The 15,896-nt window shown below is 45.2% G+C and overlaps 1 protein-coding gene across 3 annotated transcripts in view; it reads left to right on the plus strand.

Annotated features, from left to right (window-relative positions):
* The window catches only part of UBN2 (ubinuclein 2), a 99,422-nt gene extending 85,883 nt beyond the window's left edge, over window positions 1–13,539 (plus strand). For all 3 annotated transcript variants that reach the window (XM_054560674.2, XM_054560676.2, XM_054560675.2), the window contains one exon: window positions 12,347–13,539. In XM_054560674.2, the coding sequence (XP_054416649.1) occupies window positions 12,347–12,388 (42 nt within the window). In that variant the 3' untranslated portion in view covers window positions 12,389–13,539. The remainder of the gene's footprint in view (window positions 1–12,346) is intronic.
* Window positions 13,540–15,896: the final 2,357 nt, after the last annotated feature.

Here is a 15,896-nt window from a genome sequence, read left to right on the forward strand (position 1 = left end):
TATATATAATTTCATTGCTTTTTTGTCTCCAATTTTTCTGTTAGGAAGACTAATGCCAATCCAATTTTTATTCTTTTGTGAACTATATTCCTTCTTTCTATAAGCTTTTTGCATTTTTTTTCTTTTTTTTTTGGTCTTTGATGTTCCTAAATTTCTTTTTTTTTTTTTTGAGATGGAGTCTTACTCTGTCACCCAGGCTGGAGTGCAATGGTGTGGTCTCAGCTCACTGCAACCTTGCCTCCTGGGTTCAAGCAGTTCTCCCACCTCAGCCTCCAGAGTAGCTAGGACTACAGGCCAATGTTGCTAAATTTCATTACAATATGTCAAAGTTTAGGTTTTTCCTTCTCTAGTCTGTTTGATGTTCCACAAGACCTTTGCATTGCGGTCTTTTTATCATTAATCTTTATTATTATTATTTGAGATAAGAGTCTTGCTCTGCCACCCAAGCTGGAGTGCACAGCTCACTGCAGCCTCAACCTCCCAGGCTCAACCAATCCTCCCACCTCAGCCTCCCAAGTAGTTGGAACTATATGGTGCATACTACCACACCCAGCTAATTTTTAATTTTTTTTAGAGACAGGGTCTCACAACATTGCCCAGGCTGGTCTCAAGATTAATCTTTAAAACTTCACACTTAAGCTTTTTTTTTTCTTTTTTTGGCTCTCAACAAGAAACACACACACTTACAATTTTTTAATACGTTCTCTTTCTTACATCCATTTTCTCTTTTTCTGAAACTCGTATTAGGCAGATATTGACACTAATATTTTCCATATCTCTTAAATGTTATTTGGTATTTTCCGTCTCCTTATTACTTTTTGGTACCTTCTAGGAAAATTTCTTCAGCTGATTTAGATCATTATTCATTTTTCAGCTATTCTTGTTTTTTTTTCTTTCTTTTTTTCTTTTTTGAGACAGTCTCACTCTGTTGTCCAGGCTGGAGTGCAGTGGCACAATCTTGGCTCACTGCAACCTCCACCTCCCGGGTTCAAGCAATTCTCCTGCCTCAGCCTCCCAAGTAGCCAGGATCATAAGTACCCGCCACCACGCCCAGGTAATTTTTGCATTTTTAGTAGAGATGGGCTCTCACCATGTTGGCCAAGCTAGTCTCAAACTCCTGACCTCAGGTGAGCCACCCGCCTCGGCCTCCCAGAGTGCTGGAATTACAGGCATGAGCCACTGCACGCAGCCCAACTATTATTGTTTTTATCCGGTTTCCTGAGTTTGTTACCAACTTCATATCAGTGTTTCCACTGGATTCTGTGCCACTGCTTGTTCCTCATTATCATCTTCTTATCTCTCTGAGGATCTTTGTTGTGCTTATTTTAGAGTCCTGATCTGTCTTGTTCCATTCCGGTTTCTGTAGGACAGTTTGTCTCCTTTGATGTGATTGTACTCTTAAAATATCTGGTGATATTAACCTCCGAGCTTGTTTTTCCTTGAGCTTATCAGCTTCCTTAGCTGGTGACATACAGTCAGGGGCATGGGCAAGGTCCAGCCCCTAACCCGTGCTTTAGCAAGTGGGCTGGGAACACCAGCAGCCTTTCCCAGAGCAAACTTCCAGGCACCTGAGTCAGACCTGAACTTAAAACTGTGGGTCTGATTCTGCAGTTTACGGTTTTTTACTAACTTGCTCACGGTAGCTTTCTTTCTCTGTGTTTAGTGATTTTTGTATGATATATCCCTGCACTTCAGAACTTTATGGACATTCTTTGAGGCCTGGCTATTTTATTTGTTTGTTTGTTTTTTAAGACACGGTTTCACTGTATGCCCAGGCCAGAATGCAGTGACGTGATCATTCCTTACCTGACCTCCTTGTCTCAAGTGATCCTCCCACCTCAGCCTCCCAGATAGTTGGGACTACAGGTGCGTGCCACCACACCCAGCTAATTTTTTTTTTTTTTTAATTTGAGGCCTGGATTTGAAGAAGAAGGATTTAAAGAAATCCTTCTTCTAGAGAGGACTTGATTTGCTTCTTCCAGGTTCCTAGGGACATTACCAACCCAAGACTGACCGCTTCAAATTAATTTTCAGCTTAGGATTTCTGGGCCACGAAGTTAGGATGGATTTCAGCCACAAATTCATGCGAGTGGTAAGGGCTGGTGGTTAAGGACTCTTGTGGGGGGTTCTCCACCCTGCCACCCACCCAACACTGCAGTCGAGACAGAAAAGCCTCTTCTCAGCAAGGTCAGGGATGCTTTTTTCATTCTCAGCAATTCCGTGTCTTTGGGGCCCCAGCATTATGCAAGAGTTTCTTTTTTTTTTTTTTTTTGAGATGGAGTGTTGCTCTGTTGCCCAGGTTGGAGTGCAGAGGTGCGATCTTGGCTCACTGAAACCTCTTGCCTCCGGGTTCAAGCGATTTTCCTGCCTCAGCTTCCCGAGTAGCTGGGATTACAGGCGTGCACCACCATGCCTGGCTAATTTTTGTATTTTTAGTAGAGACAGGGTTTCGCCATGTTGGCCAGGCTGATCTCGAACTCCTGACCTCCAGCAATCTGCCGTCCTGGGCTTCCCGAAGTGCTGGGATTACAGCCATGAGCCACCGCACCCGGTCTGCAAGAGTCTTGATCTGCCACCCCACCATGCCTGTCTGGGGTCTTCTTTCCTTTTGGCTGCCTGAGGCAAATTAAAAATCCAGACTCTAAAGCCAGTTGTGCAGATGCTCACCTGTAGTCCCAGCTACTTGAGAGGCTGATGTAAGAGGATTGCTTGAGCCCAGGAGTTCAAGTCCAGCCTGGGCAACATAGCAGACACTCCATCTCTAAAAACTAAAAAATGATAAAAATTCCAGCCTCTAGGCCACCAGGGATTAGCACAGGCCCTCAGGGCAAACAATGTGTTCCTGCTGTCTTTCTGGGTCCTCCTCCTTCTGACCTCCAGTTCTTCTAGTCTCCTTTACTTCCCTGTTAGCTCAGTCATTCTTTAAAGTATTTTTTGTGTATTTATTAAAATTTCACCCAAAACTCGGGCGGGTGCGGTGGGTCATGCCTGTAATCCCAGCACTTTGGGAGGCTGAGGCAGGCAGATCACAAGGTCAGGAGATGGAGACCATCCTGGCTAACACGGTGAAACCCCGTCTCTACTAAAAATACAAAAAATTAGCTGAGTGTGGTGGCGGGCGCCTGTAGTCCCAGCTACTTGAGAGGCTGAGGCAGGAGAATGGCGTGAACCCAGGAGGCAGAGCTTGCAGTGAGCCGAGATCGTGCCACTGCACTCCAGCCTGGGCGACAGAGCGAGACTCCGTCTCCAAAAAAAGAAATTTCACCCAACACTCAAAGTAGTCTCTATTGACAGAGATTTCTCTGCACATCTAATTATCCATAATTTCAAAAACAAAAATTCTGACCAGGCATAATGGCTCACACCTGTAATCCCAGCAGTTTGGGAGGCCGAGGCGGGTGGATCACCTGAGGTCAGGAGTTTGAGACCAGCCTAGACAACATGGTGTAACCCCGTCTCTACTAAAAATACAAAAATAAGCCAGGCGTGGTGGCAGGCACCTGTAATCCCAGCTACTCAGGAGGCTGAGGCAGGAGAATCGCTTGAACTGGGAGGCGGAGGTTGCAGTGAGCCGAGATCACGATACTGCACTCCAGCCTGGGTGACAGAGAGAGACTCCGTCTCAAAAACAAAACAAAATTTCACCGAACACTTTAAGGTAGTCTATATTGACAGAGATTTATCTGCACATCTAATTATCCATAACGTCAAAAACAAAAATTCTGGCAAAGTGCTGGGATTATAGTTGCAGTGGCTCATGCCTATAATCCCAACATTTTGGGAGGCCAAGGCAGGCAGATCACTTGCGGTCAGATGTTCGAGAACAGCCTGGTCAACATGGTGAAACCCCATCTCTACTAAAAATACAAAAATTAGCTGGATGTGGTGGCGGGTGCCTGTAATCCCAGCTACTCAGGAGGCTGAGGCAGGAGAATCGCTTGAACCGGGAGGCAGAGGTTGCAGTGAGCCAAGATCATGTCACTACACTCCAGCTTGGGCAACAGAGTGAGACTCCGTCTCAAAAAAAAACCATTCTCTATATGTTTTGTATAAAAAGTCATATTACTATAAGGATGTAATATATAAATATGTAATAATTCTATATTAGCTATACCTTCACACAGCCCGCTTCCTAAGTCAGGCTGTCATGAGACACCTGCGGTGCATCAGGTATCCTGGCGTGAGGAAGGGGTTACTTTTTATAATGATAACTTCTTTTATTAAAATGGGACTCTTTCTGTGTCAGTTTCACCAGAGGCCCCAAAGGCTGAGAACAAAACAGTAGGTGCCAAGTACTTCCACATGCTAAAGGCAGGAGGAGCTAGATCACCTTCGCAGCTCATGCTGAGATTGTAAAACCGTTAGCTCCACATTGGGAAGGATTAGCTTGGCATCCACGTCCTGGCCTTGGCGGAATGTGAGAGGATTGCTTTGGAGCAACTGTCTGTGTGCTGGACATTGCCCTTCTCCCCAGGCAGGAGGGGGTGGGTGCCTCATCTTCAGATCATGCCAAATAAGGGAGCACTTCAAGAGGACCATTTGGAAAGTGTGACATGTCTTCTGGAGTTTGAGGGACACGTGGACTGGGATTTGACTCCGTGTTGGTGGCTAGCCCCTGGAGATGGCTGCCTTTGACATGGTTTGCATTCTCAGAGTTCCTGTAGGCCTGCCGTGGTTCTCTAGAAAGGGAGACAGCCTTGTTCCAGCCAAAGGGAACACCGGAGGGATGGGATAACCTCAATAGAGGGGAGGACTTCTGGAGCCTAAGGGGCTGGGTAGGTATCCTAGTGTCCAGCTGGAGAAGGTGTAACCTCTGGGGGACAGCAGGTGGCCTGGGGGTGGAGACTCTCCAGAACCCACGAGAAAACACCTAGGAGAAAAGAAGCACTGTTTGGAATCTGTCACTCCCAGACTCAACTCATGGAGTGAAACCTGACCTTCCTTCCCCTGCTTCCCCAGGACAGCAGCAGGCCAGGGACAGCAGCCAGCGAGGCCGGAGGAGGCAGTATGAGAAAGAGAAATGACACTGACCATGACCCCACAGACTCCAGGCTGGAGGAGGAGAGAGGCTTTCAAGTCAATGACATTTGAAGTTTTGAGATGACACTAGATAAGACTGACTAATAACTAGAAAAAGAGACTTTTTTTTTTTTAATCAGAATCTTGTGTCACCCAGGCTGGAGTACAGTGGCGCAATCTCAGCTCACTGCAACCTCTGCCTCCCAGGTTCAAGTGATACTCTTGCCTCAGCCTCTGGACTAGCTGGGACTATAGACACGTGCCACTACACCTGGCTAATTTGTGTATTTTTAGTAGAGACGGGGTTTCACCATGTTGACCAGGCTGGTCTCAAACTCCTGACCTCAGGTGATCCGCCCACCTCGGCCTCCCAAAGTGCTGGGATTACAGGCATGAGCCGCCAGGCACAGCGGAGACTATTTTTTAAGTAAAAACAAACAAAAACTCTTTAACCTGTTTGTTACCCAAAAGCCTGGAAAAGCTATAAATGTCATCCAGGCCTAGGAAAGAACGTATCATTACAACTGATTTGTAGGGACACTCCTGAGAAAGCAAAGTTGCTTTTTGTTCATACCTTAGCTCCTTCAGCAAAAGGCTGCATGGGAGTGTAGAAGGTCAGGTTAGGGAAACAGGTGGGCCATGTCCGCTGGCCCTCTTGGCCCACTTCCAGGCCGGGGCAACCTAAGCCAGCAATGGGGAGACGTTTCGTTGGAACTTTGGAGTTTTCATGTTATACCATCTGGACTTTTTTTTTTTTTTTTTTTTTTTTTGAGACGGAGTCTCACTCTGTTGCCAGGCTGGAGTGCAGTGGCATCCCACCACACCCAGCAAATTTTTGTATTTTTAGTAGAGACGGGGTGTCACCATGTTGGCCAGGAGGGTCTCAATCTCGATCTCCTGACCTCATGATCTGCCTGCTTCGGCCTCCCAAAGTGCTGGGATTACAGGCGTGGGCCACCGCACCCGGTTAGATTTTTTTAAAAAACCAAAGAGGAAGATTGTCCTGCTATGTCCTGGAAAGGCTGTGTAAACCACCCCCAGTTTCACACAGGACAGAAAGAAGTCACCCAGGAAGCTGACGAGTGGCAGTGATGAGAAGGAATCACTCACTCTCTCCTTGCATCCAGCAGGTCCAGCTTGCCTGTTTTGAGTTTCATAATATACTGAGTATTATCGTGTACTGCAGTTTCCATGCCGCAGGATGTCATCAGTGGGTTAACTTGATTAAAAGCAAGACCTTCAAATAACAGAAACTACTATGTAATGGAAAGAAGCCATGAAAATCTCATGTAAGAACTGTTGGCCGGGTGCAGTGGTTCATACCTGTAATCCCAGCACTTTAGGAGGCCAAGGTGGGCAGATCACTTGAGGTCGGGAGTTCGAGATCAGCCTGGCCAACATGGTGAAACCTCGTCTCTACCAAAAAATACGAAAATCAGCTGGGTGTCAAATGTCAAAATTAATCGCCTAGTTTTCTTTTACAAAAGACTCAAGCATTTCTCATGTGCTGACCTCTCCTTTGATGACAAGAGGCTGTCAGGAGTGTGCTGCCCTGAGGTTCACAGCATATTTTTGGCAATCAGGCTTCGTTCCCAAATTTTTATGTGCTACTCTCCGTATTACAGGGACTAGAATTATGGAAACTGCATTTCTCAATTTCTCTTGCCTGCAAGCTTCTGGACCTGATTATTATTATTATTATTCATTTTATTTTATTTTATTTTGAGATGGAGTCTCACTCTTATCACACAGGCTGGAGTTCAGTGGCGCGATCTTGGCTCACTGCAACCTCCGCCTCCCGGGTTCAAGCGATTCTCCTGCCTCAGCCTCCTGAGTAGCTGGGATTACAGGCGCCCGCCACCAAGCTGGGCTAATTTTGGTATTTTTGGTAGAGACGGGGTTTCACCATGTTGGCCAGGCTGGTCTCGAATAGGTGTGATTTTTTTTGTACTCATGCAAGTTTTCGCAGGTGCAAGGAAAAAGTGGTGTTATTATTTTGGAGGCCATGGTAGACCCAAAATCCCACAGTAGCCTCCAAGTGATCCATTAGCCCCATCTCAGTGCTTTGGGGCCTCTGCCATCAACAGGGGTTTCTGCATTTTTCTGACCTGGGTGACAGCAGCAATCAACCTCCTGTACTCTGAAGTACTGTGTGGTAGCAGACTTCCCCTAGCTCCTAATTCCCGCTGCCATTCTTATGATGTCATAAGCATTTAAATACCCTGCACTCAATTCCTGTCCGCTTGAAAGGCCTACAGTGGTTGTCTTTTTCTTGCTGAACCTGACTAATATGGATGCCTAGCTGATATTTTGAAAAAAAATGGAGATCCTTAATGGGTCTCTTTAAGTTAAAAATTTTTTTAAGCTTTAATGAGACATTAACTGCTAATTTTAAAAGAAACTTGGCCGGGCACGGTGGCTCACGCCTGTAATCCCAGCACTTTGGGAGGCCAAGGTGGGCGGATCACGAGGTCAGGAGATCGAGACCACGGTGAAACCCCGTCTCTACTAAAAATACAAAAAATTAGCTGGGCGCAGTGGCGGGCCCCTGTAGTCCCAGCTACTCGGGAAGCTGAGGCAGGAGAATGGCGTGAAGCCAGAAGGCGGAGCTTGCAGTGAGTCGAGATCGCACCATAGCACTCCAGCCTGGGGGACAGAGCAAGACTCCGTCTCAAAAAAAAAACAAAAAAGAAACTTATGCTATGAAGAGAGAAATTTGAAAAATGAAATGTTTAGAAATGTTAATCACTGTGCAATTTTGTTGCCTGAAATAATGTGCTAAAGATTTTTCAGAATATGGCCGGGCGCGGTAGCTCACGCCTGTAATCCCAGCACTTCAGGAGGCTGAGGCGGGCAGATCTCCTCAGGTCAGAAGTTCGAAACCAGCCTGGCCAATATGGCGAAACCCCGTCTCTACTAAACATACAAAAATTAGCCGGGCGCAGTGGTGGGCGCCTGTAATCCCAGCTACTTGGGAGGCTGAGGCAGGAGAATGGCTTGAACCTGGGAGGCAGAGGTTGCAGTGAGCCGAGATTGTGCCACTGCACTCTAGCCTGGGCGACAGAGCGAGACTCCATCTCAAAAAAAAATAAATAAGATTTTTCAGAACAACGAAACATACTGAATTACGTGTTGTCAATAAAATACACAATCATAATCTTTACTGAGAGAAATTAGGACTTTTTAAAATGTTGATAAAAATATTTTCAAAATATGTGTTTCATTTTTAAAACATTTCTATTTTTTCATGTTTTATAATGCTTCTGTAGTAAGTGTATATAATTTAAAAATAAATACAAAGGATTACAGGGGAGGAACAAGACTTTTACTGATATGAGTACATAATAAAAGTTTAGAAATCACTGCTTTTTTTTTTTTTTTTTGAGACAGAGTCTTGCTCTGTCACTCAGGCTGGAGTGCAATGGCACGATCTTGGCTCACTGCAACCTCCACCTCCCGGGTTCAAGTGATTCTCCTGCCTCAGCCTCCTGAGTAGCTGGGATTACAGGTGCCCACCACCACGCCCAGTTAATGTTTTGTATTTTTAATAGAGACAGGGTTTCACCATGTTGGCCAGGCTAGTCTCGAACTCTTGACCTCAAGTGTTCCACCTGCCTTGACCTCCCAAAGTGCTGGGATTTGAGGCATGAGCCACCATGCCTGGCTGAAATCATCGCTTTCAGACACAACATCTATAGCATCACACTCGACAAAAGTACATGCACACACATGTATACTCTGATGTATACTCATTTTCATCAGTCCTGACACTTGCCCACCAAAATCTCCCCCCAATTATGGTAGCACATCCAGGTTGCCAGTCCTTGCTGTAGTTGAAGAGTAAAGATTGGGCCCTCGGAGTCTGTCCCCACAGTTTCGCTGGGCATAGTAAACTGTTGTCCCAGAGCTCCTTTACCTTCACATAAAGCTTGAAGGACAGGATGGAGGTGACCTGACAATGGCTGGGGAGTGGAGGTAGGGTTTCTTTAGTTAAAAACATGGGCATTGCGCCAGGCAGTGGCTCACGCCTGTAATCCCAGCACTTTGGGAGGCCAAGGGGGATGGATCACTTGAGGCCAGGGTTTGAGACCAGCCTGGTCAACATGGAGAAACTCCATCTGTACTAAAAGTACAAAAATTAGCCGGTTCGATGACCAGCCTGGTCAACATGGAGAAACCCCATCTCTACTGAAAATACAAAAATTAACCATGCGTGGTGGTGTGTACCTATAGTCCCAGTTACTTGGGAGGCTGAGGCAGGAGAACCGCTTGAACCCGGGAGGCAGAGGTTGCTGTGAGCCAAGATTGTGCCCCTGCACTCCAGCCTGGGCAACAGAGCAAGACTCTGTCTCAAAACAAACAAACAAACAAAAAATGGGCATTGCCCCGTACAGCATATGTACACACACACACGTTGAAAATGGCAGAACCCTCCTATCATTTGCCTCTCAGCTCAAATATCACCTTCTCAGGAAGGACCTCCAGAACACATTACAAAGCAGCAGGTCCAGTCCCCAGCACTGGCTTTATTTTTCCCCATAGCACACATCACCCTTTGACAAACTTTGTTTTACTTGTTATTTATCATTATCTGCCCATCTCTCGAACAGAAGCTTTGTGAGTATAGGAACTTTTACCTATTTTGCTTGCTCTGATTTCCTTAGCACCTAGAAGAGTGCCTAACTCATAGCAGGTGTGCAGTCAAAATTCATTGAATGATAAAATATTTGCTTTCCCAGGCTTCCTTGAAGCCAAGACATGGGCACATCACCCAGGCCATGCCAATTAGAACCACTCACTTGAGAACATGACCCAGATAATGACTTAGACTCATCCTGGCACATGTGGGAGCAGGGAAGCCAGCCACTGCCAGTGTGCTGTAGCAGCAGCTTTGGTGCAGGTGTCCGGGTCCGGCCCAGGGCCATTGTGTCAGCACTGCGAACTGTGGCAACTGTGTCTGGGAATGTTTTCACTGGACCAGATATGTGGCAGGATTTGGGTGAGGTTGTTGGCTATGTCACTCCCAAGCTTGGTCTCTAGCCTTACCAGAAAATTGTGAGAGGCACCCCGCATCCTTTTAATGAAAGTATTTTCTTCTTCTTTTCTTTTTATTTTATTTTCTTTGTTTATTTTTCTTGAGACGGAGTTTCACTCTTGTTGCCCAGGCTGGAATGCAATGGCGCGATCTCAGCTCACCGCAACCTCCGCCTCCCGGGTTCAAGCGATTATCCTGCCTCAGCCTCCTGAGTAGCTAGGATTACAGGCATGTGCCACCACACTCAGCTAATTTTGTATTTTCAGTAGAGACAGGGTTTCTCCGTGTTGGTCAGGCTGGTCTCGCGCTCCCGACCTCAGGTGATCTGCTGGCCTCAGCCTCCCAAAGTGCTGGGACTACAGGCGTGAGCCACTGCACCCAGCCCAGAGCCAACATTTTATTATTTACTCTATGTATTAGTCTGTTTTGTGTTACTATCACAGAATACCGCAGACTAGGTAATTTATAAAGAAAAGAAATTTATTTCTCATAATTCTGGAGGCTCGGAAGTCCAATATCAAGGTGCTGGCATCTGGTGAGGGCCTTTGTGTTGTGTCAGAAGGCAGAAGGGCAAGAAAGCAAAAGGGGCCCAAACTCACTTTTGTAACAAGCCCACTCTAGTGACAACGAACACTCTGCAATAACAATATTAATGCACTCTGCCCTCATGACCTAATCACCTATTAGGCCTCACCTCCCAACGCTTGCACTGGGAACCTAGTTTCCAACATATGAACTTTGGGGAATACATTCAAACTATAGCACTCTGCCTTAATGAACTAATAGCATAGAATGGAAGATAAGAGTCTTCTGGCAGTTCAGTAAATCCAGAATTCTTATCACCCCTTACTTACCACAACAGTTATTGAAGACCTATTTCCAGAAAATTATCCCACTTCTTCAGGGCTGGCTAAAATCTGCTGCATCTTAGAAAACTGCTTAAATTTCTATCACAACGAGAATAACTGATAGAATTCTCCCTAATCCCTCCTGTGTATTTGCCCTTTAAAACCATATACTTGTGAACTAGAGGTTAATAAAATAAACATGAGTGTGAGTGGGACAGATTAATTCATTCTCCTTAAGTTATATAGTTTCCTCTTCTGTTGACTCTGAAAGTGTCAGGATTCCAGCTAGGGTTTGAAAGATTATATCAAAAAGGGCTGTATTAGTCTATTTTCACACTGCTATAAAGAACTACCTGAGACTGGGTAATTTATAAAGAAAAGAGCTTTAATTGATTCACAGTTCCACATGGCTGGGGAGGCCTCAGGAAACTTACAATCATGATGGAAGGTGAAGAAGAAGCAAGGCACGTCTTACATGGTGGCAGGGGAGAGAGTGAAGGGGGAAGTGCCACACTTTTAAACCATCAGCTCTCGTGAGAACTCACTCACTATCGTGAGAATAGCAAGGGGGAAATCCACCCCCATGATCCAATCACCTTCCACGAGGCCCCTCCCTTGACATGTGGGGATTACCATTTGACATGAGATTTCGGTGGGGACACAGAGCCAAACCATATCAAGGGCCACAGCTAGAGCCAAACCCTGACAGGGACCTAGGACGGAAGAGCTGCTAGAGTGAGAAGTCCTTACTCTGAGCAGTTGCATCCTGGCTCACATGGAAGATGACGGAGCTGAGACATAGGTCATCTAGCTTGTACTGGGAAAGAGTCCAGGGAAAATTAGGATGAATCATGACTCACGCCAAAGATGAACCAGCATCAGCATTATGAAACTCACAAAAACATGTTAAATCAGAAATCAGATAGTCAGGTATGGTGGCACATGCCTGTAGTCCCAGCTATTCAGGAGGCTGAGGCAGGAGGATCGCTTGAGCTGGGGAGGTCCAGGCTGCAGTGAGCTATGATCATACCACTGCACTCCACAACAGACTGAGACCCTGTCTCAAGAAAAAAAAAAAAAGGAAAAGAAATTAGAAACCCATCAGTAGAAACTAAAGATTAAACTCAAATGCAGAGGTTTTTTAGCAGCAATTTAAAAATCATGAACTTCAGGCAGGCCGAGATGGCTCACACCTGTAATCCCAGCACTTTGGGAGGCCGAGATGAGAGGATCACTTGAGCCCAGGCATTTGAGACCAACCTGGGAAACATAGCAAGATCCAATCTCTATTTTTTTTTAATTATAAACTTCAAGGCCAAGGGCAGAAATTAGTGTGAAATAAAGCCAGGGAATGATTTAGAGGTCAGTATGGCCAGTTGCTGTGAGCAAAAGATTTTTTTTTTCTTTTTTTCAAAAATAAGACTTATTTCTTCTTTTCTTACAGGGGCCTTGCTTTAGAGATGTCTCTGAACAATTTGGACCCTGACAAGAAGGGTCAAGGAGAAATCGGATACTCTTGTGATTCCCCCAGTCAACCACTGTTCCAGTTGCTTATCTGCTGAGACAGCAGTTCTTGACCCCAGCTACACATTAAGCTTAAAAAAAAAAATTACTGTTGCTTGGACCCTAGCCCAACTTGTGAATCAGAATTTCTGGGGGTGGGTCCTAGCCACTGGTGTTTTTGAAAGTTTCCCTGGGTAATTCTAATGTATATTCAGTATTGAGCCCCACTGGCCTGACACTTTCATTCCCACTGAAACAGAAGTAATCCACTACAGAGGAGAGAAGGTTGTTCCATTCTAAGCCATAGGAGTCTTTAGTTATCATAGCTCCAAACCCATAGGAACTGGCAGGAGAACATTCTTACGTGGGTGATGGATGTAGGAGCTCCAGGAAGCCTTGGAACATCTTCTGCCAGTATGTTTCTACTTGTGCAGGTATTCAAAATGAGGGCCAAACTCTTCTTTGGAATCCAACTCTGCTCTAGGCTAGTTGGCTGCCCCCAGACCAGGATTTAGCACCAACAAACAGAATGTGATCAGAGGATTGGGGCCACTAACATATCTGGAAAAGAAAAGCAGAAAAGTATTCTCCCAACTCCTGTTCAATTAATTCAACAAATAGCTGTGGCCATGGCTGCAAAGGTACCAAGGTGCAATGATTAAGAACTCTAGCTTTGGGGTCAGATAGTCCTGGGTTCTCATGCTGGCTCCACAAGGCCCACAAGCTGTGCACTCTGGGCAAGGTACCATATGAGCCTGAAGTCCCCAACTCCCCCCGACGAAAATCCCCAGAAAAGAGTTGTCTTGTAGTCAAGCCCTTACAACACCTCTCATATTATAGGGTGCCCTCTCAATTACTTTACTTGGAAAAAGAACTATTTGCTTCAAATGTACATCACCTTAGATTACCTCAATTAATGCAAGTTTGGGGTATCTATAGAGGCCAAAAATCAAACAAAATCAGTTTTTTTAAGTGACAGATAAATTTTTCAATTTTTAAGTGTATGAGAAATTCATAACATTTATCATAACTATGTTTTAAGTGTTAAGTATATTTTCATTGTTGTGAAATAGATCTCCAGATCTTGTAGAACTGAAACTGTTTACTCATTAAACAACTCCTTTTTGCCTCTTACTTCCAGCGGCTGGTAACCACCATTCAACTTTCTTTATGTCTCTGACAACTGTAGATACCTCATATAAGTGAAATCATGTAGTATTTGTCCTTCTGTGACTGGCTTATGTCACTTAGTGTAACGTCTTCAAGGTTAGTCCATGTTGTTTGTCATGTGACAGGATTTCCTTCCTCTGTAAGGCTGAATAATACTGCATGATATGAATAGACCTCATTTTATTTATCCATTCATCCATTGATGGACACGTGGGTTGTTTCCACCTCTTGGCTATTTCGAATAATGCTGCCGTGAATGTGGGTGTACAAATATCTGTTTGAGTTTCTACTTTGAATTCTTTTGGATATATACCCAGAAGTGGGGCTGTTGAATCTTATGGTAGTTCTATTTTTAATTTTTTGAAGAACTGCCATACAGTTTTCCATAGTGGTTGCACCATTTTACAATACCACTGTTGGGTTTTTTCTCACACCTCTTCAACACCAAATGAGGGTAGTTGTTTTTTTCCCTTCTTGACACCAACCTATTCTCCAGCTCTCCAGACACCAACCGAGAATCCTACCATTCAATTCCATTTTGACAGTAACTACCCAGAGTTACTATAAGACTCACAGCTTTAAGCATTCAGTCCCACAAGACTGCCTTCACTTACACGACCTGGGCCAGTCTCCAGTATTGGGTCCCCAGGTTACCCACACTTCTGTCTGACATAACTATAAATTCAGGGGTTCCCACAATCCTCCCAGATTTGATAATTTGCTAGAATGACTCACAGGACCCAGGAAAGTGCATTACTTACTATCGTCAGGTTATTGTAAAGGATCCAACTTAGGAACAGCTGAATGGAAGAAATAAATAGAGCAAAGTATGGGAACGGGAAAAGTGGAGCTTCCATGCCCTCTCTGGGTATACCATCCTCCTAGCACCTCAATGCGTTACCAACCCAGAAGCTCCCAAAACCCTGTTGTGTAGAAATTTTAGTGGCAGTTTCATACACAGTCATATGTAGGCCTGACTGATTCGATCATTGACCATTGCGGATTGACTCAATCATAACCTCTCTCCTCTCCCAACAGAGGCGTGGCTTTCAGGAAGAGAAAGTATTTCCCCTCTACTGAAACCAGGGCAGGCAATTAGGAGGGTTGTGGAGAGAGGATGAGAGGGTTTTTTGTGAGCGAGCTACTCTGTTGAAAAGTGGATCTGGGCCGGTCGCGGTGGCTCACGCCTGTAAATCCAGCACTTTGGGAGGCCGAGGCGGGCAGATCATGAGGTCAGGAGATTGAGACCATCCTGGCTAACACGGTGAAACCCCGTCTCTACTAATAATACAAAAAAAATTAGCCCGGCGTCGTGGTGGGCGCCTGTAGTCCCAGCTACTCGGGAGGCTGAGGCAGGAGAATGGCGTGAACCTGGAAGGCAGAGCTTGCAGTGAGGTGAGATCACACCACTGCACTCCAGCCTGGGCGACAGAGTGAGACTCCATCTCAAAATAAATAAATAAATAAATAAATGAAAGAAAAGTGGATTTGCCAGACACGGTGGCTCATGACTGTAAACCCAGCACTTTGGGAGGCCAAGGTGGGTGAATCACTTGAGGTTAGGAGTTTGACACCTCACTGGCCAACATGGCGAAATACCGTCTCTACCAAAAAATACAAAATGTAGCTGGGTGCAGTGGCACGCGCCTGTAATCCCAGCTACTCAGGAGGCTGAGGCAGGAGAATTGCTTGTTGAACCCGGGAGGCAGAGGTTGCAGTGAGCCAAGATGGCGCCACAGCACTCCCGCCTGGGTGACAGACTGAGACTCTGTCTCAAAAAAAAAGAAAAAGAAAAAAGAAAAGTGAATCTAATGAAATACAGTATATCCTTCACTGAGGTTTCACCTTCCAGTTTGTTACCTGCTATCAACTGATGTCTGAAAATAGGTGAGTACAGTAGTTAGATGTTTTGAGAGACCACATTTGCATAAGCTTTATTATAGTATACTGTTATAATTATTCTATTTTATTAGTCATTAGTCTCTTACTGTACCAAATTTATAAATTAAACCTTGCCATAGGTATGTATGTATAGGGAAAAACAGTCTATATAGGATTCAGTACTATCTGCAGTTTCAGGCATCCACTGAGGGTCTTGGAACGTACAGCCCTCGGATAAGGGGCAACTACTGAATAGGCATAGAGTGAAAGTACAATTGTTTGAAAAAGCCAATAATATGCTGGGGAATGCTGCATAGAAGCTAATATTATGGCAGTGGCTTTTGAGAGGAAAAAAGCTTTATTATCACAAGTCAACTGGCAAGGAGATAGGAGGGAGGCAGCAGTCAAACTTGTCTCCCCAGTCTGTGGGTGGGTCCAGC

The sequence above is a fragment of the Pongo abelii genome, chromosome 6 (assembly GCF_028885655.2).
Source record: "Pongo abelii isolate AG06213 chromosome 6, NHGRI_mPonAbe1-v2.0_pri, whole genome shotgun sequence".
Lineage (NCBI taxonomy): Eukaryota > Metazoa > Chordata > Mammalia > Primates > Hominidae > Pongo > Pongo abelii.